The sequence below is a fragment of the Trichosurus vulpecula genome, chromosome X, assembly GCF_011100635.1.
Source record: "Trichosurus vulpecula isolate mTriVul1 chromosome X, mTriVul1.pri, whole genome shotgun sequence".
NCBI lineage: Eukaryota > Metazoa > Chordata > Mammalia > Diprotodontia > Phalangeridae > Trichosurus > Trichosurus vulpecula.
Window position 1 is genome coordinate 22128301 of NC_050582.1, and position 24479 is coordinate 22152779.

General features: G+C 43.4%; 1 protein-coding gene across 1 annotated transcript in view; it reads right to left on the bottom strand.

Annotated features, from left to right (window-relative positions):
- Positions 1-313: 313 nt before the first annotated feature.
- Positions 314-24479, bottom strand: part of LOC118832597 (transmembrane protein 182-like) — a gene marked incomplete in the record, with an annotated part of 57727 nt that continues 33561 nt past the window's right edge. The window contains 3 exon segments of the mRNA XM_036739895.1: positions 314-2370; positions 21472-21609; positions 23584-23682. Of these exon segments, the coding sequence (XP_036595790.1) occupies positions 2138-2370; positions 21472-21609; positions 23584-23682 (470 nt within the window).

A 24479-nucleotide genomic window follows, 5' to 3' on the forward strand; every position in this document is an offset into this window, starting at 1 on the left:
CCTCAAAATCTCTTAGGGGCATGTGATCCAGTTTGGGTAAGGAGAGCGATGAGTAGGTATGTCACTCTACAATTATCTGGATTGTGTTTGGCAGGTCCTAGAGAAGAGAAAATGTGACAACAAATGCCAAACAGCTTCCCAGAAAGCTCCTTACCCCCGACCCACTCTCAGAGACTAGAAAGGTACATGACTCTGAGCCTCCAGAATGAGAAGGCAGTGCCAGCCAAGCAGGCCTCCACAGGTGGGGGACCATCTCAGTGAAGGTGGTTTAGCCTAGAGCTCCCTTCCCCATGAGGCAATAAGAAACCAGAAAGACATCAGAATGTATTTTATTAAGACAGGTTTTTAAGTGAACAAAAAAAATGACACCAACAAAAGAGTTCATAGTTGGTGAGATCACTCAAGTTAAATCTACAATATTTAGGACCATATTTTCAAAAAAAAACAACTTATGCATCACAGCTAATGGGAGACAATGGTGGAGACAGGAAAGAATAATTAACATGTTCATCATCTAATGGATCTGCTTGTAATAACTCTTAGCTTATGGGGACTCCTGTGCCTTGAGGACGAGTGTTGGTATTTGAAAATACTATCTGAAGGTAAGTCCCTCCTCCAAAATGCAAGCCAAGGAAGTGAATCCCACTCATGGAAATGCAGGTACCTTACCGAAGGCTCCAAATGGTCCTCACACAATGGCTCTGTGTGTGGCGTGTGGTTCACTGACTAGCTATGAATCACAGGGGTCCTTGAGAGTCTCTGGGCAGACCTCCTGCCACATGACTGTTTTTACAAGATGACAGCTTATTCTCTGGTTCTGATTCCAGCACTACTGAACTTAGCATATCCCTCCCTGGTATCTCCAAAGTAGCTTCAGGCTTTCCCTGATTTCTGGTAAGCCAGCATGGCCGCCTACCAGAAGAAGGAAAGAGGGACTGGGTATAAGGACCAAAAATGATGGGAACCATTAAACCTTAAGTAGCCAAACTATGAGGCTTAACAATGAAAGCTTAAAAGGGATTCTAATAAATGAATGTGCTATTTATGCTTCCTGCCTCCAGACACTGATTTCCTTCTACTTCCCCACTTTAATCTTGAGCCAGGAGCTGTATTGCTTCACAAATACAAATATGTTTCCAGGGCAAAATCAAAAGCAGTGCTATTTCAATGCAGTCCATTCGACTCTGCAGAAGAGCCTATACTATGGCTGAAAAGTTGGCTCTTTATTTCACTTACCCAAGTGTAGGCTTTTATGTTTTGAATATTTTTTTTCTAATTCTCTCAGTGAAATACAGCCCTCTTTGCTTGGAAGGACGTACAGTCAGCTGTATGGAAATGGGAGCTAGATTGCCTCTGGATGTAAGCTATCTCTTCTCCAGCCCATTAAAATGTGCATGCATTCACACTGGGTTAGCTTTCCAAATTCTATCTGAAGAAGAAAAAGGAAAAGGAAAAAAAATCTCTCTTTCTCTGTCTCCTGGCATAACTTTTTCAACTTCCCCAGGTTTAAATTGTCTGAGAAATAATCATGGCTGGCCTGGGACGTCAGTTATGACTAATTCTTCCTCCCCACCAACCCCCCTGCTCAACCCCTGCCAAAAAAAAGTCACACTCAATTTCTATTCAAAAAGAAACATCTTACTGTAAATCACAGTTAGATCTGGGAGCGATTGGAAATGAAATAACAGCTCCAATACAAATGAGGCTGCCAAGTGAGGGCGATTTATAAAAACATTAGGGAAGCCAGAGCCAGCCTCTTTGGTCTCGAAATCTGAGGCCAATGAAAACCTACTCTTGGGCCCTTTCATACAACTCAGTCCAGTGCTCTCTTTCCCTTTCCAACATTTCTCCCTAAGTACCATTTGTCACTGTTTCTTGATCAACATCTGCTATGGTAGGTAAAGGCTTGAAGAGTATGCCAAAGCAAAACCCTGAGATGGTGGAAGGCCTTCCTTCCAGTCAGTATGGGAAACATGCTCAGGGAGTTTCTCAGTGGGATGTGTGTGTAAGTGTGTAAATGTGTATGTAAGTGTGTGTGCGTAAGAATGTGTACGTGTGGGTGTAAATGTATAGATGTATGTGCGTAAGTATGGGGGGGTTGTTGGGAGAGTGGGAATATATCCCTCTCTCCCTTCTTTCACTTTGGGACTTTCATGTTCCTCTGGCCAATCAAATAAAACAGAAGTCCTGAAAGGTAAACCAAGGGTGTCCCGGCAGCAGCAAATATAAAAGACCAGCCATAATGCACATTCACAGGGGCATTCTCTGGGATGCACTTTTCGCTCCTTTCCAGAAGTATGTATTTCTGAAAATCAGCTGCACATTCCTTCCACAGCACAAACAGGATGAGGAGGAGGAGGAAGAAGCCCCCTAGAACAAAGGTCAAAAGGGAGAATTTTTTAGCATGCTTTTTTTCTGAAAACAAGGCAAACAAAACAAAGAAAACACTATTTATGACTTGGTGGTCCTAGTACTATGTGTGTATATGCATATACGCATTTACTTACATGTGTGTACACTGATACATACATGCATATGTGTTTTACATGTATATAAAGTCATGTGTAGACACATATACCTATATGGTAGAGCACCCCCAAATTATTCTAGGACAAGAATATGAACAAAGAGCTCTCAAGATAACGGGCGACTATTACTAACCACCCGAAACACTAATGATAAGAAAAGTACAAATAAGTATAACTCTGAGCCTTGAACCCATATCCTTCAGTGGTAAAGTCAGTAAAAGCTAGAAGCCATCGATGTTGGAGGGGCTGGGAATTGGCGCAAGCGTGACAGAAAACCATTTGGCATCATAGAAGAAAAATAAGGAAACTCGTAGTACATGTAACATTCTCCTTTTAGAGCTTCCCATTTCTTGGGATCAGAAGACCTCAGATTTCACGGGCTTCCTATGCCATTTAGTTCAAGCTCTTCATTTTATAAACGAAGAAAATGAGATTCATAGAGATTAAGAGGCCTGCTCAGGGTCACATGGGAAGTGTGCCAGAGGCAGGAGCTCTTTGTACCCTTTGATTCCGTGATCCCGCTATTGGGCACATGCCCCCGAGTCAAAGGCAAAGCAAGGCCCCACATATACCAACAGATTTATCACAGCACTTTCTGTACTGGTCAAAACTGGAAGCAAGTGGATGCCCATTAACTGAGTAACAAGTAAAGAAATTTTGACCTAAGAACCCAATTGAATATTATTGTACCATAAGAAACTACAGACATAAAGAATTCAAAACTATTTGGGAAGATCTGCATTATATATATATGCATTATACAGAATGAAGGAGGCAGATCCATTAGAACAATGTATGCAACTACAACAATATAAACAAAAACTATACTCAAGGGTATCTGAACTCTGATTAATCCTAGTGACCAAAGATGATCTCCCTCCTCTAGGGGACCATGTGTACAATGGGTACAAGCTATCAGACTTGACTCTACCTTTTGTTTCTACATACTATTCTTCATTATAAAGGAAGATTCAGGGGCAGCTAGGTGGTGCAGTGAGTAGAGCACTGGCCCTGGAGTCAGGAGGAACTGAGTTCCAATCTGGCCTCAGACACTTGACACATGTACTATCTGTGTGACCTTGGGCAAGTCACTTAACCCCAATTGCTCTGCCTTCCCCCCTCCAAAAAGAAAAAAAGGAAGGTTCAATGGGGGTGGGGTGGTTAACGGGAAATAACTGTGGTATGTGTAAACTAAAGACATCAATGACATTTAATGGCATTTTCCCTAGTACACTTTAGCTGTATCTCTCCTTTAGCCCATCACTCTTGCATTGTGTATTTTTTATTCAATAAGCATTTCTCCTTGCCTGTGTTGATGTAAAATCTTCCATAATAGGATGTAAGCTTCTCCAGGTAGACATGATCATTTTTATCTTTGTATTAGGTGCTTAATGTATGTTTGTGGAATTCTAAAGCACCCTGCTATTTCAGATACTCAGTCACGGAATCTAGAAAACACAGAAATCCTACAACACCAGGCTTGTCTTCATCTCCTTAAACTAGTAACATAAAGGGCTTTACCCACCAAAATTAAATTGAACAAACATTGGTCAATGGCAATGGGCATACAAAGATGAAGACTCATTTCCTGCCCTCCCCGAGGAATCCAAGTTATAAATAACACAAAGAGAGATGCATCAAAAGCATAATTCTGCTTCAGTGTACTTCTTATGATGACCTGTGTGCAAGATGTTGCCTAAGAGAGATGTATGGTTGAAAAAGGAAATGGACCAGATACATGGCAGGAGTAAGAGATGAGATAAACAGTCCCAGCACTCCCCTGGTGCCCATGAAATGGAAAAAGGCTTAGAGGAAGGCCTCTAGGACATTAAGTGACACTCCACCGAGTTGAAGATCTCTGGGAGAATATGGACCAGTGGAAGGAGTACTCCCATAACTAAAATCACAGACCTAAGGAAGAATTGAAAAAGAAAATCTCCCATAAATGGCTTCTGAGACAAAACTGCCTTATATGAATGATGTTCCACAGAGAAGAGTACTATATCAAGATATCAGCATAATGCATGTAGGAAGTGTCTCCTACAGTAACAATGAGACTTGCCCACATTGTATATGCCATTTAGCAGCAATATGCTGACATGTAATTAATTATTCAAAATACTACATATGCCCAGTGTTTGGGTAGGTAACAATGGATGATATAATGCCTCTGTATTTTTGTAATTGATTTCTTTATCCTTTCCTGTAACAGCTAATAGAAAGGGACTTGCTGTCTAGAGAAAGACCTACATCTAGCAAAAAAAAAAAAAGAATCTTATATTTGTTTCATTTAGGCAAAACTCTCCCCAAAGTGTCTTCCCAAGTCTTGCCAGAAGTCATTCTGAATGTCTTCAAAGACCAGCCCCATCAAAAAACAGCAAATTCAACACCAAGTTTAGAGAAAGAATAAAAATGAGAAAGAAGTTAAGGCAGACAAACAGTTCCTACTTGACCAATTTAAACAAGCTATTGATAAAGAAAAAATGGGAACTAGAAAAAGGAATAGATATCAACACAGACTATCACTATTTCCTATACCAGTTTAACAAATATTAAGTAATCACAACCCAAAAAGAAGACCAAAAAGCCTACAAATTGCCTAGGCCAGAAAATACATGCTTTTCTTGCCAAGGGAAGTGATATGACAGACAAGGGCAAAATCAGTTTAGAATATAAAGTCATTTCTAAAATCTTATGCAGGAAGATAACAAAGTAGTAGAAGAAAAACCATGTCAAGAGATCCAATTAAGCTATATCATGCAGAGAGTATTTAAGGATAAAACTGAAATTTGGACAACAAACAGGTGAAAAAACAAAAAAATCAAGATTTCTATAACAATTTCCTGCAACAACGACAGCCAAGTCACTAAATTTGGAAATACGGAAGGCATGCCCCTGATGTGCTACATAAGGAGGTGGAAATGGCCCTAAAAACAAAGTTGGTCCAAACCAAGTAAACAAAGGAGAAGTCTACGCTGAAAAGTGACAAATTTGAGAGTAAGGAGTCAATTCTCAAGATATCCAAAAGAAAGGAAAACAGTGAACACTTGGGAGTGAAATCATAAACATTATTACTTTTGAAAAAGGGGATTGAGAGGATATCAACATTGGTAATCTGAGCATCTACTTTCTCATATTTATGACAATAATTTACATGTGTCAAAGGCATCTATGACAAAAAGATGAGAAGGGGGTAGGTAGTCCTTTGCATATGATTTTCTAGAGCAAACCACATCTTTAGAACACCATGCTTGGCTGAAATGCAAAGAAAATAAGGCTCTGGAGATTATTGTTTGATTATAAAAGTAATTATTTGATTCAGAGGAACAAAATGCAGCCTTAAAAGTCCTTCCTCCAACTAGGTACATCCCATGCAACTGTTGAGATAATGCCAGATTCCTTGATGGATATAACACTGGATATAACTTTGATAATCCTTTGAACATTAAAATCAAACTAAAAAAAGCTTAATTTTCATGGAGGATGTCCGGGGTAGAGTCCAAATGTAAAAGGGATAGATGCTGAGGTGCTCTGGACACAATCGCCACATCTTGTGAGGCAGGAGAATCAAGCCCCAGAACACTAGGGAGTGAGTCTCCTGAGCGAGATTTGCAATCACTCCGAAGGGTACAGCCTAATCATCCACACTGGAACAAACAAATGGATAAAGAACGAGTACTGTGCACACTGGGATATGCAGGTGGATGGACAGCGTCCAGAGCTGGTCCACCGGTATCTGGGTATCTTAGGCAGACACTACACATAGACTATGAACTGGGCCCAGAAGGGAACGTGTCTTGGGCAATCAGATCTTGCGTTTAAGAAATCTAACTTGTTCTGTTTGGCCACAGAGGTCAGAAGGAGAGCAGTGGCCGCTAGGTATCAAGAGCCAGAACCTCATTAGCGTACTCCCTCCCCATTACTGCACACAGGCTTCCAAAGTAACCTGCAGATGTTCTGGACACTGGCTATTTTGAACTTTTAATAGCAGTAAATTAATGGAAATCATTATCATCAACTTGAAGGATCATAGGTCAGAATGAACTGAAACATGTACAAACAAGTTTTATAACCAGCTGACATAGTATAAATCGCTCATAATTAGTTGGAACTATGTCAAAATAATGAAAATGAATTACAGTTATAATCATACTGAAATGACTAGTAAAAATAAATAAAAAGGGATCAAACAAGGTTGGGCAAGTTTCGACTTGCATTCGTGTTGGAAGCAATGGGAAAAGATTTCTAAGAACATGGAGAGCTTTACAACAATGCTCTTCATTATCATAGGTTTGAAGGAGCTTAAACAGGTCACAACTAGTCCAAATCAGTATAAGTGGCACTATCCTAATAAACCTTGCTTGGAAACTTACTGCCTAGGTGACCTTAAGCAAACTTGACACCCCCCCCCATGTCTCTCTCTGATCTCCGTCTCTCTCCCCTTTGTCTCCCTCTCTCTCTCTCTTTTTCTGTCTCTCTCCTCTCTCTCTTTCCATGCTTCTCTCTTTCTCTCTCTCCCCCTCTCCTCCCTTTCCTCTCTCTGTCTCTCTCTCCTCATTCTCCCTTCTCTGTCTCTCTCTGTCTCTCCCACTCTCCTCTGTCTGTATCCTTTCTCCTCTTTCTCCCTCTGTCTCTTCTGTCTTTTTCTCTTCTCTCTCCTCTACCTGTCTCTCCCTCTCTTCCCTCTTCACTCTCTCTCCCTCTCTCCACTCTTCTTTCTCTCCCCCCTTTTCTCTCTATGCCTCTCTTCCCTCTCCTCTCTCTTTCCCTCTCTACACTCTTCCTCTCCCCCTTTTCTCTCTATGTCTCTCTTCCCTTTCTTCTCTCTGTCTCTCCCTCTCCCCCTCTCTTCTTCCCCCCTCCAATTCTGTAAAATAAGGGATTCACACCAAATGATTTAAAAGGTCCCTTCCAATTCTAAACCGGGAGTCCTCTGACTCGATCCCGTGATCTCCAGTGTTCTAAGGGGCAGAGCATGCTGTGGAAAGTCCAAATGGCAGCAGGTTTTCCTTTCGTCCTAAACTATTCCCCTTCCTGAGAGCCTTCCTGTTTTGTCATTCTCTTTTCACAAGTCCTCTTCACACAACCGCTTGGGATCCCAGATGGCAGCAGCCACTCAGTTCTACTGAGTTTGCTTGGGGCTGGGGAAGGGAGCACTGTGAAAGAAATCAAACCCTGGGGATTCACCATCAATCTGTGCTGTCAGGGCGCTGACCAAGGTCAAAGATGGCTTTTCCTCTTTCTGCAAAGTGCCTGTCTTCTGCCAAAGCACAAGGGAGCCGCGTTTACCAGGACTCTGGTGAGATTGCACAGGGAGATGAAGACATCACTAGTCTTGGCATTTAGGAAACTGCAGCGTATTCAAATTCTGACACTTAGGAACTGTGTATGACCTTGGATAAGTCTCTTTTGCTTTCTGAACCTCAGTTTCTTCATCTGTAAAAATGAGATTATTTTTATGGGGGGGGAAGTATCTGTGATTTCATTGGTGTAAGCAAACAGCCACTGTTTTGCAATTTGTAGTCTTAGAGAACACCTGGGGCGCTGAGAGGTTAAGGGACTTGCTGAGGGTCACACAATCAATACCTGTGTGAGGCAGGCCTAGAACCCAGGTCTTCGTGACTCTGAGGCTGGCTCCATTTGGGATACATGTGCAATGCTCCGGTCTATGCAGGCTGCTTTGCCTTCTTGACTTCTTGCATCTGCTTCTGAATCCTTGAATCTCCTCCCTTGCTGCCTGTTTCTACTTCTAATTCCTGCCAGTGTATTTGCCTGTAATAGCACTTCTCTTCCCTTCTGTTTTGCTTTATATATCATGCCTATAGGTGGGAAAACCATATTATAAAGCTAAACTTAATTGTGTGCAAAATAAGAGTAAATGGGTTGTGAGTGAGGGTCTCTCCTATTAGTAAAATACATTAGATTTAGCATATGAACATCTATTGTATCTCCTCTGAAGCCTGGGGGGTTTTTAGGTTGCTTTCTGGTTCTCAGTTGTAGTTTAGGTAGATAATATTGCTGGACAGCTGAGGAATTACTTTATTAACTTACAACAGAGCTGAGAGAGTCAGTAATTCCCTGAGCTCCCAAGAACAAAAAGTAAGAGGATAGGAGCTGGGTCTTGTTCATCTTTGGTCCCCACAGAACACAGCATCGGGGTAGACGGGCCCTCAAGAAGCTTGCTGACTATGTAAACGAATACAGAAGGATGAGTAGATGATGAATTCCAGTCTCAGGAGACTAATAGCAAAGGGGGAAGAAAATGAATGCAGATTCAGACTCATCCAATCAGTTGGAGCTGGTAACGGTTGAGAAAGGTAGGCAAGTGCATTACCCCCATCCTCACAAGTGGGCTAGAAAGGTCGTGGGCCCTGGGCCCCAAAGCCAATCCTCAGGAAGGGAGTGATATCAGCATTTGGAGAGCTCTGATGACTGTGCTCTGGCAGATAGAAACATCTGACTGGCCAAGTTCTGAAGCCCCAGTAGTCTCTGAGTGGGAAAAGGGAAGGTCTGAGGACAAGTTAATGGGCCTGGAGTCGAGATACAAGCATAATCAAGTGGGAAGTACTTGGGAATGCATATTGATCTGTCAGACGCAGTCTGGCTGCCATCAGTGATCTTGGCATTGGCCAAATGCTGCCTTGGGCACAATCTGCTGCCTTAATGCTTCATTTTCCTAAGCCCCATCGCATTGCGGCCCCCAGTGTTAGACAGTGGCCTGTGCGAGCTAGCCACAGACAAGCTGGCATGGTAGAGTCCATGCCAGGAAGTCACCCTCCAGGAAAGAAGGCAGAGAGGATGGTAGGAGGAGCCAGCAGTCTCCTCTCTCACCTGATGGCTTGGGTCAAGACTAGGACTAGCTGAGCCAATCCAGAGAGCAGAACTGGCCCCAACTTTGGTCCTGAATTGGATGAAGCTCGCATCATTCCACACCTCTGGCTGGCAGCACTCCCGGGCTACCAGACAAGTCATGTGCAAAGTACTCCGAGGCAGCCCAGAAGCTGGAGACTTGAGAGTGTTAGGCAGCCGCCAGAATCAGCTGCCATCTTGTGAGAAATTCTCTGTCACAATATCTCGGGGTCCAACTTGGCAGCCCAAGGGGCTAAGATCTGTCTCCAACACAAGAGCCCACCAGTACCAGCAAGGACTACCTCTTGCTTTGCCTCCTCTCCACCAACCCAAAGCTGACTCCATGCCCAAGTTATGTGACTTCAAAAGTGGGACAGTGAAGCCTCAGGTCGAAAGATCATGGGCACTAGACAAGGCGTATGTTGTCCACATGTAGTCAACGCATTGATTCGTTTTGCTGAACTATATTTCTTTGTTACAAGAAGGGTTCTCTTGGGGAGAGGGGGGTTCATCAGAAAATGACAACGATCTTTTTAAAAAGAGCATCACTTAAAAAAAGACCCAGGTGTGAGTCCTTGCTCTGCCACCTTCTAGCGATGTGACCTCCTCTGAGGTCCCTTCCAATTCTGACATTCTGCTCACCTGCTTAAACTCTCAGCTTCTCAGCTATTAAAACAAGGAGAACAATAGAACATGCATTTCTTGAGGGCAGAAACATTTTATGATATGTCCGCACATAGTAGGTGCTTATGAAATGCTTGTTAATTGAGAGGAGTTAGACTCTGATTTCTAAGGTCTCTCTAAACTAAAACATTTTCATTTATTCCTTTCTAGAATAGTGAAAGGAATTGGCATTCACTGAATTCAGCATATACTGACCTGTGCTGGAGGATGCAATGAAGATTTTTGTTGGGGGACTGTGGACAAAGGGCCTTGGAATGAAAAACTGTCCTGGTTAATTCACAGACTAACCATACACACAGTCAGACGCTGACTGCACAGTTCCTTCTCTATTTTGGTATGCTTCAGGTTGCTTGTACTGAAACGAGCAACAGTTAAAATAGCTGATGCCTTGATAACAACAGCAGACCTCTACCAGGTACCCTAGAGTGCTATTGGCTGATAGCCCTCCACTCATTCTTTCCTTGGGGGAGGGGTATCGCTACTTCCCTAGATGCTTCTGCACTTTGTGCCATCAGAGAACTCAGGGAAATGAATGCCTCTTGCAAAGACGCAGCCAGTGAGCCATCAACCATGCCTCTTGTCCACTGCCTCTCGAAAAGCTGCCACTTGGGGTCCTCCCAAATGCTGGTGGCTCGCTTCTCCTTCTCTTGGCATAGTGTGGGTGCCAATGGAACACACAGGCTGTCCAGTGAATGGATCTCCTTTGCTCTTGCTACCTGGCCAGTTCACCTTCTTTTCAAGTCACACAGCCCTCAGATCAGGCTATTGAAACTAGAGGGCTTAAGTGACTTGCCTAAGATCACACAGCTAATGAGAGTTAGAGTCAAGGTTCAGACTCAAGTCTCTCTTGACTCCAAATCTAGTGATCTATCCTCTATTCTACATTCAATACTATCTTTTTATAAGAATTAAATCTTGATTTTACAAAAATTACTGGGAAGTTAAACCAAAGTTTTACATTTTATGCAAAGCGGGATATCTGTTAATGAAAATTAATCGACTATGTTGCTGCTCAGTCTTTTGTTTTAGTCATAACTGATACTCTGTGACCCCGTTTGGGGTTTTCTTGGCAAAGATACTGGAGTGGTTTGCCATTTCCTTCTCCAGCTCATTTTACCGATGAGGAAACTGAGGCAAACAGGGTGAAGTGACTTGCCCAGGGTCACGGCTTAAGAGTCAGAGGCCGGATTTGAACACAGGAAGAGTCTTCCTGACTCCAAGCCTGGTGCTCAATTCCCTGCAGTGCCCCCTAGCTGCCCTGATCAACTATGGTCCCCTTGGAATGCGCTGGGAGGCAGGAGACACAGATTTTAGTTCCATCATGGCATTATCTCTTAACCACTCCAGTCCTCGGTCCCCTGATTTATAAAAGAGGTTAATAACCCTCTCTCTTTGGGCCTCACAGGCTATGGTAGGTATTAAAATGAAACAAAGAACACAGACTACTGGAGCCGGATATGACCTTAGAGGTCATAGAGTCCAACTACCCCTTCATTTCATAGGGAAGAAAAATGAAGTCCAAGGCAGGGAGATGATCTGCCTATTGTCCCAACTGGTTAGTGGGAAATTAAAAACTTTTGAAACACTAAAAAGTGTCCCAGAAATGGGAGATATTCCTAGCAATACTTGGAGAACTCTGATAAATGTGGTTGAAGCACATGGCAACAATACCAAGCCCATCACAATAATAACTCATATTCTCTAGCACATGAGGCTTACCATATTCTTTGCCCAAAATGACCTTTTGAGGTAGACAAGATACGCGATTTTTGGTGCAGACCTGTGATTTCCTTGGTGCAAGGATCTCCTGATGAGGAAACTTTTATCAGTGACTACCTGCATCTGTCCTGGAACTTAAGAGTCTTAGAGAGAAGCCCAAGGGATTAAGAGGTTAAGAGACTTGCCCAGGGCCACACAGCCAGTATGGATAAGTGCCAGGACTTGAACCCACAGTCTTCCTGACCCAGAATCCAGCTCTGTGTATGCTCTACCACCTTGCTTCTCAGTATTAGTATTAGGATCTCATTTAACAGCTAAGAAAACTGAGACCAAGAGATGGGTCATGTAGCTAGAAAAAGCCAGAGCTGGAATTCAAATCTAGGTCCTTCAATTCACAAATGTAGTGCCCTTCCTACTCCCCCATGCTGTTGTCTACTGAACCACAAAAAGAGCCTGACACAGAGTCAGAACTTAAGAAATACTTGGTGATGACTTGATAAGGCAAATAATTAAAGTGAGGGTTCTTCCTCTTTCTTGGGGTCACGTGCCCCATTGGCAGCCTAGGGGACCTTATGAAGCCCTTCTTGGAATAGTGTTTTTAAATGCAGAGTATTACAAAAGAAATAAATTGTTTTGAAACATAGTTATCAAAATATTTAGAAAAAACAAACCAAGTTCAGGGTCCCTAGGTTAAGAACTAAAAAGGTCCTTCATTGTTCCCCAGAAGCCAGTCTCAGGCCTGCACAATGTCCAAGTAGGGTATTAAAAACTCATTACTAGCAGCATTCTTTATTTTGCTGCGTTCCTTGGCAGACTTATTTATCACCAGCTTCCTCTCAGGCTCTGCCAGTGGACATGGGCGTGAGTTTTAGAACTCAGATAAATCTAAATCACGTCTACCCCAGGGGACCTGTCTTGTGCCTGTGACCCCACAGCATGAGACACTATTCATTTTGTTTGTTTCATGGCAAAAAGAAATTCCATTCTGATGAAGGTCAGTAGCCGAGGGGTTAAATGTTATCTACCTTAAACACTGCTGTCCATGATAATGTGGGGGAACACTTGAAAATAAGGGTCACAAATAAGTAATTTACATTGTGTATGATAGACACGGGCATAAAGTACCAATTAATTGGCTATAACAAAATTACTCTGTGTGTGTGTAGAAATGGCCACACATTCTTCACAAAATACAATATATTGATAAGAATGTAATTAAGCCTTTATTGCTTGTGTAATTTAAAATGAAATTAATTGGCTAGCAAGTGAGCCTCAGTAAGCATTCTTCTTCCAATCAATTTCTATTTCATTAACATACAATACCTACCGGGATGGACTAAAGAAAATGGGCCTCCTATGGGGCATGCAGGAGACAAAGAGCTGAGAAAAATGAATTCGCAGCTTCTCCACAAGTGCCTTGCCTTTCAGAAAGTTTGAAAGCTCATCTACCAGGCGTTTTCTTTCTTTCTGTAATCATTGGGAGGCAGTAATAACAATTAATAATAATAATAATAACTGCCATTTACACGGGGCTTGAAAGTTTCCAAAGTGCTTTACGTGTCATATACTAGCTGGGGCAAGTCCCTTAAGCTCCCTGACCTTCAGGTTCCTCATCTGTAAAAATGGAGAGTGGGACTAGGTGACCATTCAGATCCCTTTCACTTGGAATCTATGGCCCTGTGACATACATTAGTTCTATGAGGTATGTGCTAGAGATAGTATCAATGTTTTACACATATGGAAACTGAGTCTCGGAAAGGGGACGTGGCTTGTCCATGTTGACATACCTAGGTGGGGTGGGAGTGCTTTGGCAGAAGGATGGGCAGGAAATGGTTGCTCGTTCATAAACGGACAAATATTTTCCTGATAAAGAGCTACCTTGGCATGTTTTATTTACATAGATGTATAAACCACAGTAGAAATACCAAATGAGTGTGCAATCCTCCATTTCAGAAGGAATTCTGAGGAAGGTGAAGTCACTGTGGAGGTGAGCAGATGAGGCCTTGAAAGACAGGTGGAAAGGAGAGAAAGCCTTCCATCCACAGGAAACAGCAGGCATCTATTGGAAAGGACAGGGCTGCTTTTCCTCCCCTGGGCACCTCAATTTCTGTCCATCTTCCCAATCACTGGGGTTCGAAGCATCAGAATCAGCTTTGTTCCAACCCTTTCCCTCATCTCCCACATCCAGGCACCAAGTGCTACCCACTTGACATTCTGGGTTTCTCTGGCATTCATTGCCATTGCAAGCACACAAGATCTGGAATTCAGGGCCTCCTCCCCGCCCTACAGCAGTCTTCCACTCCTCCCATCTGCAGTCTACACTGCTACCAGATGCATTCGAAAGCACTAAAAGAATGCTGGGCTTAAAGTCAGGAAAGGCCTTGACCTCAAAATCCCTCTCTCATATTCTCCCCCATCTCTGCCAAATGCTCATCTAGCCTCTGCCTGGGGCCACAGTGAGTCATGTGACCTCCGGGAACTCATCTGGAAAACTGAGATGGTGCCACCTCATTGGCAGAATCCTTGAAGGGATCACATGAGATCATGCACATCTTGGCAATATTAACAATACTACTATTTTTTAGAGTATTGCTCTAATCCGTGTTATTCCCATACTCTAAAACTTTCAACATCTTCCATTGCATTGAAGCCCTTCTGTGATAGGCCCCAACCTACCTTGTCAATCTGACATCCCACCCCTTCTTTTCATGTTCTCTATGTCCTAGTCAAACTGAGCTCTGTCTTTGAAAATGTGGAAAGGAAGAAGAGAAGAGAGAAAAGGAAAGAAGGAAGGAAGGAAGAGAGGGAGGGAGGGAAGAAGGAGGGAAAGAAGGAAGGAAGGAAGGAGGGAGGGAGGGAAGGAAGGAAGGGAGGAAGGAAGGAAGGAAGGAGGGAGGGAGGGAAGGAAGGAGGGAGGGAGGGAGGGAGGGAAGGAGGGACGGAAGGAAGGAAGGAAGGAAGGAAGGAGGGAGGGAGGGAGGGAAGGAAGGAGGGGAGGAAGGAAGGAAGGAAGGAAGGAAGGAAGGAAGGAAGGAAGGAAGGAGGGGGGGAGGAAGGAAAGAAGGAGGGAGGGAGGAAAGGAAGGAGGGAAGGAAGGGAGGAAGGAAGAGAGGTAGAGAGGGAGGAAAACTAAAATGCTATTAGCTATATGATTTTCTAAAAGCTATGATTTCATTTACATTCAGCTAGGCATGCATATCAGAGACTACACTAAATCTAAGAAGTCCTTTTGCTTTTCTTTCTTTCCCCTTTTGAAAATCTATTTCAAAAGGTGTTGGGAGCTCTAATAACAAATGCTTCTTGAGTTAGCAAGTTTAAATTGGAGAGAGATGCCTTCAATAATCCTAGGGGATGTAAGGTCATAGAGCAGATTATGTAATCACTTGATTCTTCAGTGCTTTCAGTATTTTCCTAAGCTGCTTCTGACGTCTACACCAAAAAGGGGAATGAAAGAATACCTCCTTGAGCAATCTTACCAACTTGGTAAGCATTCCTTAAAGGCTAACCATGTGTAGGCCCCTGGGCTAAACCCTGGGAGGGTTAGACCAACATGAATAGGGCCCAGCTCCTGCCCACAAGGCACTCCAAAGCTAGAGAGAGATCAAAGGAGCAGAACCTCATGCTCTGATGTTACAGACCAGGCAACTGGCACCCAGAGAGGCTAAATGATTGCCTAAGTACCCACCCAGACAAGGCATGTACACAGATGATCCCAAGACAAAATCAATGTGATAAGTTTATAAGAGAGGCACAAACCAAGTGTCGTGAGAGCTCCCAAGGAGCGATCATTTCTGTCTAAGGGACTGATGAAAGTGGAAGTGGGAGGAGAAGAGCTAACTTGAGGACTCAGGTGCATGTATTCACAGGGAAGTCCTATGGAGATGTCAGTGATGGATAACCTGGGTTTGTCAAGAATCAGGACATGGAATGGAAAACAGGAGAAAAAAATAATGATGCAGAAAACAGACCAAGTTTAAGATGTCTGACTTTGAGATTCCAGAGAGATGGGGGGAAATGGAAAAACAAATCAGCTAAGCATTTGGAAAACTAGGTTCCCCAGATTATAAAGCCAGAATCCAAGCAAAATGAATAGTAATTGATCACAGCCCTTGGAGTCTTGGTCTTCACCCTAGAGGCCCATGACTGTGGCAAATTACTCCTAATAACTTAAAGACTAAAGGCCAACTTTACTCTCAAGATCAGACACTCAAAAAACCTACTCTCCAATTGGGAAGACTAGGCTTCCTATCAAAGCCCAAGCTTCTCTCAACATCTGCCAAGCTTCCATGGAGTGGCCACAGTATCCTAGCTGAGTCCCATGGTGGCCGCACACCTCAGCAGGGAGAAAGGCCTCATGATCACCTCCTTAGGACCTCAGACCCCAAGTATGGAATCAGTTGCCCCCAAACAGCCTTGCCAAGCTAATCAAAGCAATCTGAGCACAGCAGCCACAGGCAGCTGTACATACTGCAGCCTAGTTTCCCAGCCAGTGATGGAGCCCAGAAAATGGCTTCTGAGGAACAGAAGGGGAACTATGTCCTGGGGTGAACAGAATTGAGCTCCAGATCAGCTAGGAGAAGAAAGTTCAGTTTGCCTTTACATGCTGTTTCCAGATTGTTTCAATCACAGCGACAAGTGAAATTATTCAAGTGGATGTGTTTTTTTTAACTTTCAATACAACTTAATGCTTATATGAAGATTCAGTCACAGAATCTTAGATCTGGATGGGATCTTCAAGGTCATATCCTCCAACTTCCTATCCACTGCAAGGATCTCCTGTGCCACATCTCTGCCTGAACATAGCCAAGTGAACCAGGCTGGCCTCATTCCCTTCTACATGATGCCCATGCCATTTTATTTTCTCTCTCAGATCTCGATCTGCCATACCATCCATATGGGGAACTCCCAGTGTAGACACTCCCTCCCTTGGTACAACTGAGTAACTCGACTGCAACTTACAGTCTTAGAGAGTTGCCTAGGACCCTGAAAGGTTAAATAACTTGACTGTGGTCACACAGTTGGGATGTGTTAGAAGGAGGACTTGAATTCAGATCCTTCTGATTTTAATGCTGACCCTCTATCCACTATAGGTTTTGTAATCTGGATCCATGAACTTAGTTTTTTGCTTGTTTGTTTGTTTGTTTGGGTTTTTTTATAGTATTTTGATAACTACATTTCAATATAATTGGTTTCCTTTATAATTGTGTATTTTTGTTTTGGGCATTTAAAAACATGATTCACTGGACTGCCAAAAGGGTCCATGACACAAGAAAGGTGAAGACCCCTTGCACTAAGCCATGCTGCTTATTTATTATATTATTACACAGCTAAAATTGCCTTTCCTGCCTTAGCAATTATAGTAGGAAACTTGCTTTGCTTTACTAAGAGTACTGCAGAACCTCAGTTATAATTCTAAACACAAATTCTCATTGTTCAGGACCACAGATGGAGATGGAGAAGGTAAATGATTGGGTAGAATGAATACTGAGATGAGAACAAAGTCTGGAAGCTTGTTGATTTGGTGGGGGGTAGGAGGGTTCTCAATCTCTACTTTCAGTTGGTTCTTTTGTCGTTTTCCCCTTCCTACTAAAGGCTAGTATAGCCCCTCATAGTTTAGTTAATTGAAGGTTCCATGAGACTGAGTTCTACTTAATTGAGATTTGAGTATATATATGGATTAAAAAGAGTAACTATCTGGGCCTGTAAGAGAAAAACTGTACTCCCTCTTTACCCCCAATTCCTGTCTTTCTTTCAATATAGAAACAATCCTCACAATGAAAGGACTCTTAGGACCTGAAGTGAGAAGGGCTTCTGTCCCTGGTACTAAACAAGGCAGGAAGACTCCTGGTAAATTTCAAAAACAAGCCTTTCCAATGAAATGGCCCTGGCCATCCTTTGTAAGGTCCTGAAGGGCAGAGGGTCTAAGGAACTCAGCAGAATGTTCCCTCTCTCTTCCACCTTGGTGCATTCAGCTGGTATTGACTCAGAAACCAAATGTTTCTGCTAATTAGCTCAGTGATCATTTCTGAGGAGGACCTTCATGCCTTGGCATTAAACTTCCTTTTTCACAAACTAGTGAAATTTACCTAGAGATGATAGCAAGACAACTAAATTCCCACTCCTGGTATTCCTGTTCTAAAAGATGGCATGAGTTCAGCCCAAAGCATATGGTCAAGCAGGCTGAGTTGGTCTTGGGCTTTCCCAGCCTCCCTTTTCCCTCCTTCAGCAGAACCCTCTGCCCTGACCCCCACAGGTGCCCAGTACCCATCTGATTTCTCCCCCGCCCACTTTCTAAACCTGATATTTAAAAAAGCCTGGAAACTAATTTGTGTTTCATTTTTGTCTATATTTCCTCTGAACTTCTGAGAGAAGTGAAGGCAGAGGTGGCAGGCAGTAGAGCCTAGTGTTCGCCCCAGATGATGGATACTACAGCAAAGGGACCCTGGGAGTGGCAGTGGGCAGGAAGAAGTGCCCCAGAGAGAAAGCCCACACCCTCCCCAAGGATGCCAGCACACTGGAGCAAAGCCTTGGTCACACTATCCTAGAGATGGCTCTGAATTCAGCCTCCACTGATTCACAATTTGTGATAATTTTCCACTGTGCTGAGCTGAGGTTTACCCATGTTCTACCTGTGAAGAAACGGTTTGGCAAGTAAAGTCATGCTGCAAATAAAATTGAGGAGATTCCGAACCCCTTCCAAGCCCTAGCTCTCCTCATTAAAGCAGCCCCCAACTGACAGTCCAGCATGATGGAAAGAGGACTAAACTTAGAGGCAGAAGATGGGGGTTCAAGTCTCAGTCCTGGCATTCACCAGCTGTGTCAGTTTGGCCAAGTCCCTTACATTTCATCATTTGCAGAAAAGGGGATCCAAATGCTTGTACTCTTTCTCCCATAGTTCTTGGGAGAAAAGGTCACTGTAAGCCATAAAGCCCTATGGGTGGCCTAACACAATGAATACTGCTGGTAATACTGGCTAACCTAGTTCAAGGTACAGGATGTATCCACAGAATGAAAACAGATGTGGACATGGTACTGTGAGCTTCACATGCTCTATTTTGTGTGTGCCAATCACCTGGAAGAGGGGGGCTATGGGTACTCTGGTCATCATCATTGTCGTCATCATCATCATTTTATAGACGAGGAAATCAAGGCTCAGAAAGGCTCCCATGACCTTCATCCAGCTAGTAAGTCTAAGAGGCAGAATTTAAACCTCTGATCTTCCTCATCTCTCCATACAGGCTTCCATTGGCATGGACATCCCAGGGGGGATAGAGTTATCTGGGTGGTGATGCTGTGGCTGACAAAATAGAAGGTCAGAAATGGAAGCAGAGCCTGTTTGGGCCCAGCATGTGCTCTCCACTCATTTTCCACTCTCCTAAAAGGACAGAAGTGCAAAGCAGCTCTCCCTTGCCTTATGTCACCACCCAAGCTGCTCAGAATGGACATGTGGCTTTTGTGGGAAGCAGGGCAAAGGCTTGCCTGCCTGTTAATAAGATTCAGACTCTCTGCTATAATCCTGCAAGGATGACTTCAAAGGAAGTCCCCTATCCTGCTGGAAGCCATGTTGGTTTTCTCTGCTAGTTACTAAAATAGTCACTCTTCCGATCACAGGTAAGCAGGATGATCAGATTCTGAAGCAATCCTTCAGAGACTGTCCCAAGACAGTGGGGGATTGGGGAATGGGGAGGGGTACAGTAAGGGAGAATGTGTGGCTGGGAAATGACAGGATCAAAACATGTGGTCAAAAGAGGGCAAAATTTGAAGTCAGGGGACCTGGGTTTAAATCCTAGCTCAGAGGCTTCTAGGAACAAGTAGGTGGTACAGTAGATAGAATGCTGGGAAGTATACCTGGAGTCAGGAGAACCTGAGTTCAAATCCAGCCCCAGGCACTTACCAGCTGTGAGACCCTGGGCAAGTCACTTAACTGCTGTTTGCCTCAGTTTTCTGATCCATCAAGTGGGGACAGCACCTACTTCCCAGGATTGTTGTGAGGATCAAACGAAATAATAGTTGTAAAGCCTTTAGCACAGTGACTGGAGCACAGTCAGTGCTATATAAATGTTAGCTCTGATGATGACGATCATTATCATTGTATTATGATTGTATGGCAAGTCACTTCACCTTCTAGGACTCAATCTCCTCATTTGTAAGGTAAGAAGGTTCAACTCAATGACTCCCAAGGTCTCATCCAGCTCTAAGCCTCTGACCCTACGAAATTAATCTCACATGCACTGCTGAGTGCGCAGCATGCTTCATGTAAAAGAGCAAAGGGGAATCTCTCAGAATACCTCCGCATTTTGGTGAGGGGGGACAGTGAGACATCTTCCTTTTATTAAGAGCCCCAGATGACGTGCCACTCCACTTTAGAGGAAAAGGATACCATGGGGAAAGCCCGAGGATGTTGTCTTCCTGACTAGGTTTTGGATCTAGAACCCTGAAGGGTGATATCTCCAGAAATTCCTCAACCTCTAAGCTGTGCATCAGAAAGTATTCCTCCTCATGTTCCCAATTGGGCCCCTGCTGTGTATCAATAAGGAACAAAAGCATCATGCTCCATAAGGAAGTCAGGCCATCCCAGCAAACCCTGCCTTGGAGACTGGGCACCCAAACAAAGGTTTTTGTTTGCTGGGCCAGAGCTGCTCAAATGAGGCACAAGAGGACTATGGTGTAATCGACTCATAAGTGGAGGTATGGACAAAGATGCAGAAGAGGGTCAGAGGATCTTAAGATGGTAGCTTTAGAACTAGAAGGGACTTTAGAGGCCACTGAGTACATTTTGGAGATGAAGAAACTGAGGCAGAGAGCTCCATGACCTACTTCAGGTCATACAATTAGTAAATGTCTGAGGTCGGTTAGTAGACACTCCCAATATATTAGCACTATATTAGGAGTAACAAGGAGCTGGAAACAAAGTAAATGTCCATAGACTGGAGAATGAGTAAACAGATTGTGGTACATGAATGTAATGGGATATTACTGCACTATAAGAAACAATGATCATGATGTATACAGAAAAGCACAGGAAGACTCATATGAACTGATGCAAAGTGAAATAGGGAAAACAATATAGCTAATGGCTATTAGCAATTTAAAGAAAAGAACAATAAAACCATTGAAACTGACTGCTATGAAATTATAATGCTCAAACTTGACCTCAAAGAAGAGACCTAAGAAGATCTCTTCCTTCTTTCTTTGCAGATATGGGAAGCTAAGGACATGAAACACTGCAGGGAATGTTGGCTTTTTCTATGTGTTGGTTATTCTTATTAAAGCAGGTTTTTAAAATCTTATTTTTATTCTCTTATAAAGGATGGCTGTCTGGGAGAGAGGGATAAAATGAAAAATATAAGTGATATAAAAACAAAAGCTTTTAATAAAACCCATTACATTTTTAAAAATCTCCCAGCCAGTTTCAGCACTCACTTATGACAATCTTTATCAATTTAGAGTTAGGTGTCACTTTAGAGATCATCTATTTCAAGCCTTTCCTTTAACAGAGAGATTAAATGCCTTCGCCAAGGTCACACAGGTAGGCAACAGTCTAATGAGGGTTTGAACCTATGGCCTAATTCCAAATTGAGTGTGTTCTCCTTGGTTCTCTCCTGCTTTCCTGGATTTGGTAGGGCTTTTATCCTGTAAGTTCTCAGCCCCAAACACACAGTCCTCCTCTCAGTATCACTTGACATCTTACCTGAAGTGATAAGGAAGATCCCACCAAACTTATAAAGCCGAGCATTGACAAAGGGCGCCCCACACACCAGCAGGAACACCCCCACCAGGCTGGCAGTAACACCTAGCACGATGAAAACCGTCCAGAACCCTCGGTACACTAGACGAATGAGAGAAGAACATGACATGATTGAGAAAGTGCCGTGAGTGCAGCAGAAGGCCATGGCCATCTACTGAAGCAGACTTGAGCTCCAGCAGCAATATGGTCACGGGTATAGAGCTGGCAGCAGCCTGGGATGAATCTCGTGTTTGCCCACACAGAACCAATATGTCTCCACCCCTCCAATTTTCTTTACCTTCCTTCCCTCTCCCACAGCCAAGTGAGTCTGAATTGCATTATTGCTTTGGTGACATATTTTCCCAATCTCAGCTGCATATACACCAGTAGGAGACTGCCCAGCCCTAAGAAGTTATTTCATTGGAATCAATCCATAACAAGTTATTCCAAGGACTTAGCAATGGCTTCTTCAAAAAGAGATGCCCTTCTCCAGTAATAATTACACCTTCTATTTGGACATCATTTCAAACCCTGACCCCTAGGATCCAGAGTAAAATGGACCACTAATGACATCTGCCTAGCACAGGCCTAACACTGAATCAGTCACAAACATCACAAAGTTCCATGTTAGGATAGCATATGATCCATTTTCAAAGCACTTTGCCATCCCTTCTCTCATTGGAAGAAAGTACTTCTTATCCCTAAAAAAGTGTGCACCCTGCTTTACTATCCCAAACCAAGGCCTTAGTGATTGATTTTATATCTGGTGCCAGCCTATCTTTCTAGAATAATTTCCCCTTACTTCCCCTCATACACGCTGTTTTTTGTCAAACTGACTTCTATGCTATCCCCTGTACCTGACCTTCCATGCCTCTGGGTCCTGCCCCTGGGCCTTTATACAGATTGTTCCCTTTGCCTGAAAACACTCTGCTCATTTTGACTTCTGGGAATCCCTAGCTCCCTACAAGGCTCAACTCCAGCCTCTTAGACAAAGCCGTGTGTGTGTGTGTGTGTGTGTGTGTGTGTGTGTGTGTGTGTCCCCACAACTCCACCAGAAGGGGCCACCCAGTATTGTCTACTTGTTGGTCACTGGACAAGGACTTCACATTTTTGTTCCTATAAATAGGATTCTTCTTGGTACCTTTTCTACTTCCTCCTACCTCAAGCACATTTCATAACATCTAAGGGAAAATATGCTGCATTCCGTATACTCTAGTTGATCTGAGACCTCATCAATGTAGACACTCCTTCCAATGATGCAAATCATGCCCCTCTCATGCCTGCTCATCTTGTGTAACACCTGTCCATGTATTTCTATAAATTCCCAAGACAGAGTCAACCCAGCATAACCCACTTATCAGTCTTCAGGCAAAGATCTCACATTTAGAACAGCAAAAGCTAAGTGAATGGTTATAAAGATGGCCTCAAGATTGTGAGATTCACTGTCTTCTCTATCCTACACAAAGTCCTGGTTCTGGAGACTTCAAACATATTAGAAAGGCCTTAAGCACAGTCACAGCAACACACTGATTTTACTTTCCAAGGCCCCACTTAGCTTACCCTACTTAAGTACAGAAAGCCTCATCACCCGTAGGCCAGCCACTTGGGGATTAATTCCAACTGTAGAAATTTATGAAATAATAAAAACTACAAAAATGCCCTGAATCTGAAGCAGTGAGGATGGCAGAGTGAGAGTACTAGGGACAGAGGGAGGATATTAACCTTCCACATAGAGAGGAAAATCTCTAGCATCCATTAGTAGGGAATGGTTTGGAATCACTTTCCCCATGGCAGGAATAAGTTCACACACTTGCTGCCACATATCTTCTGTGGAGCTAGAGGAATTCAGGGCCACAAAGCAAAGCCAACTGGCCTGTACAAGGATCCAACTGACAACTTTGGTTTGGTAGCTCTGTATGCCAGCCAATTGAGACAACAGGCTTTGGACCATGCCACATGTATGATGTATTTCTGTTCTGTGTCTACAATGGCATGAAGCAAGATGATATTGAGTACAAAGGTCGGGGTAGAGGAGAGAAGGAAACATAAGGCCTAAGCATACTTTTCCAAACTCACCTGCAGTCGCATCATAAGAAGGATGTGGTAAAGGTCCCAGAGCAATGGGCATAGGAAAGAGATAACCGGGGCGGCAGTGCTTGGTACGAGGCTGGTTAGCTACAAAAGGAAAAAGAAAAACTGATTAGAATCTAACAAGCAGCCAAGTCAACAAATTTTAAGCCTCTGCATTATACGTTTAACAACTGGCGAAATAGATAAAGATAATTAGGACCAGACTATAAAGGCAGCTGAGATATAGTGGATAGTGCCCTGGATACAAATCATACTTTTGACACTTACTGAGCAAATCACACCCTCTGTGTGTCTCAGGCAACTCTGCAGGACTATCTACTGAGTCATAGATACATGCAACCTGCATTGGTGAACGGAGTTCCCACATCCAGAGTTCCTTTTGCACATTTGGATAATTGGAAGCTGGAAAGACACTGCAGGGTTCAGATTAATACAGTGACCCTTGATTACCCATCCTCATGGAGGGAAGCAGTGACATTGAGGCTCACAAGGAAACAGCCTCCAAAGAAGTCCCCAAAGCCAGTGCTCCAGATTGGCCATGAAGTACAATGGGACATGTTCACAGTCTCTCTCTCTCTCTTCTCTCTTCCAACCAACATGATAGCCAACTCAAGAGATAAGAGTGTGCCATGGCACACTCCAAAATAGAATCCATAATAATGTAACATGTGCCAAAGCATGTGGAAGGGAACTGAGTCACTGGCTGCTCCGGGGACTGGCCAGTGCCTGCAGCAATGATGAGGGAAGCGCCACCCTCGGACATGAGCACTAGAGAAGTGCTGAGTGATTAATGAGACCACTGCCATTAGTCATTAATGAAAGGCCGCTTCTTTTCCAATGTTCCCTAGTTAAGAGGAGCACATCATAATAAGCGGATGCTT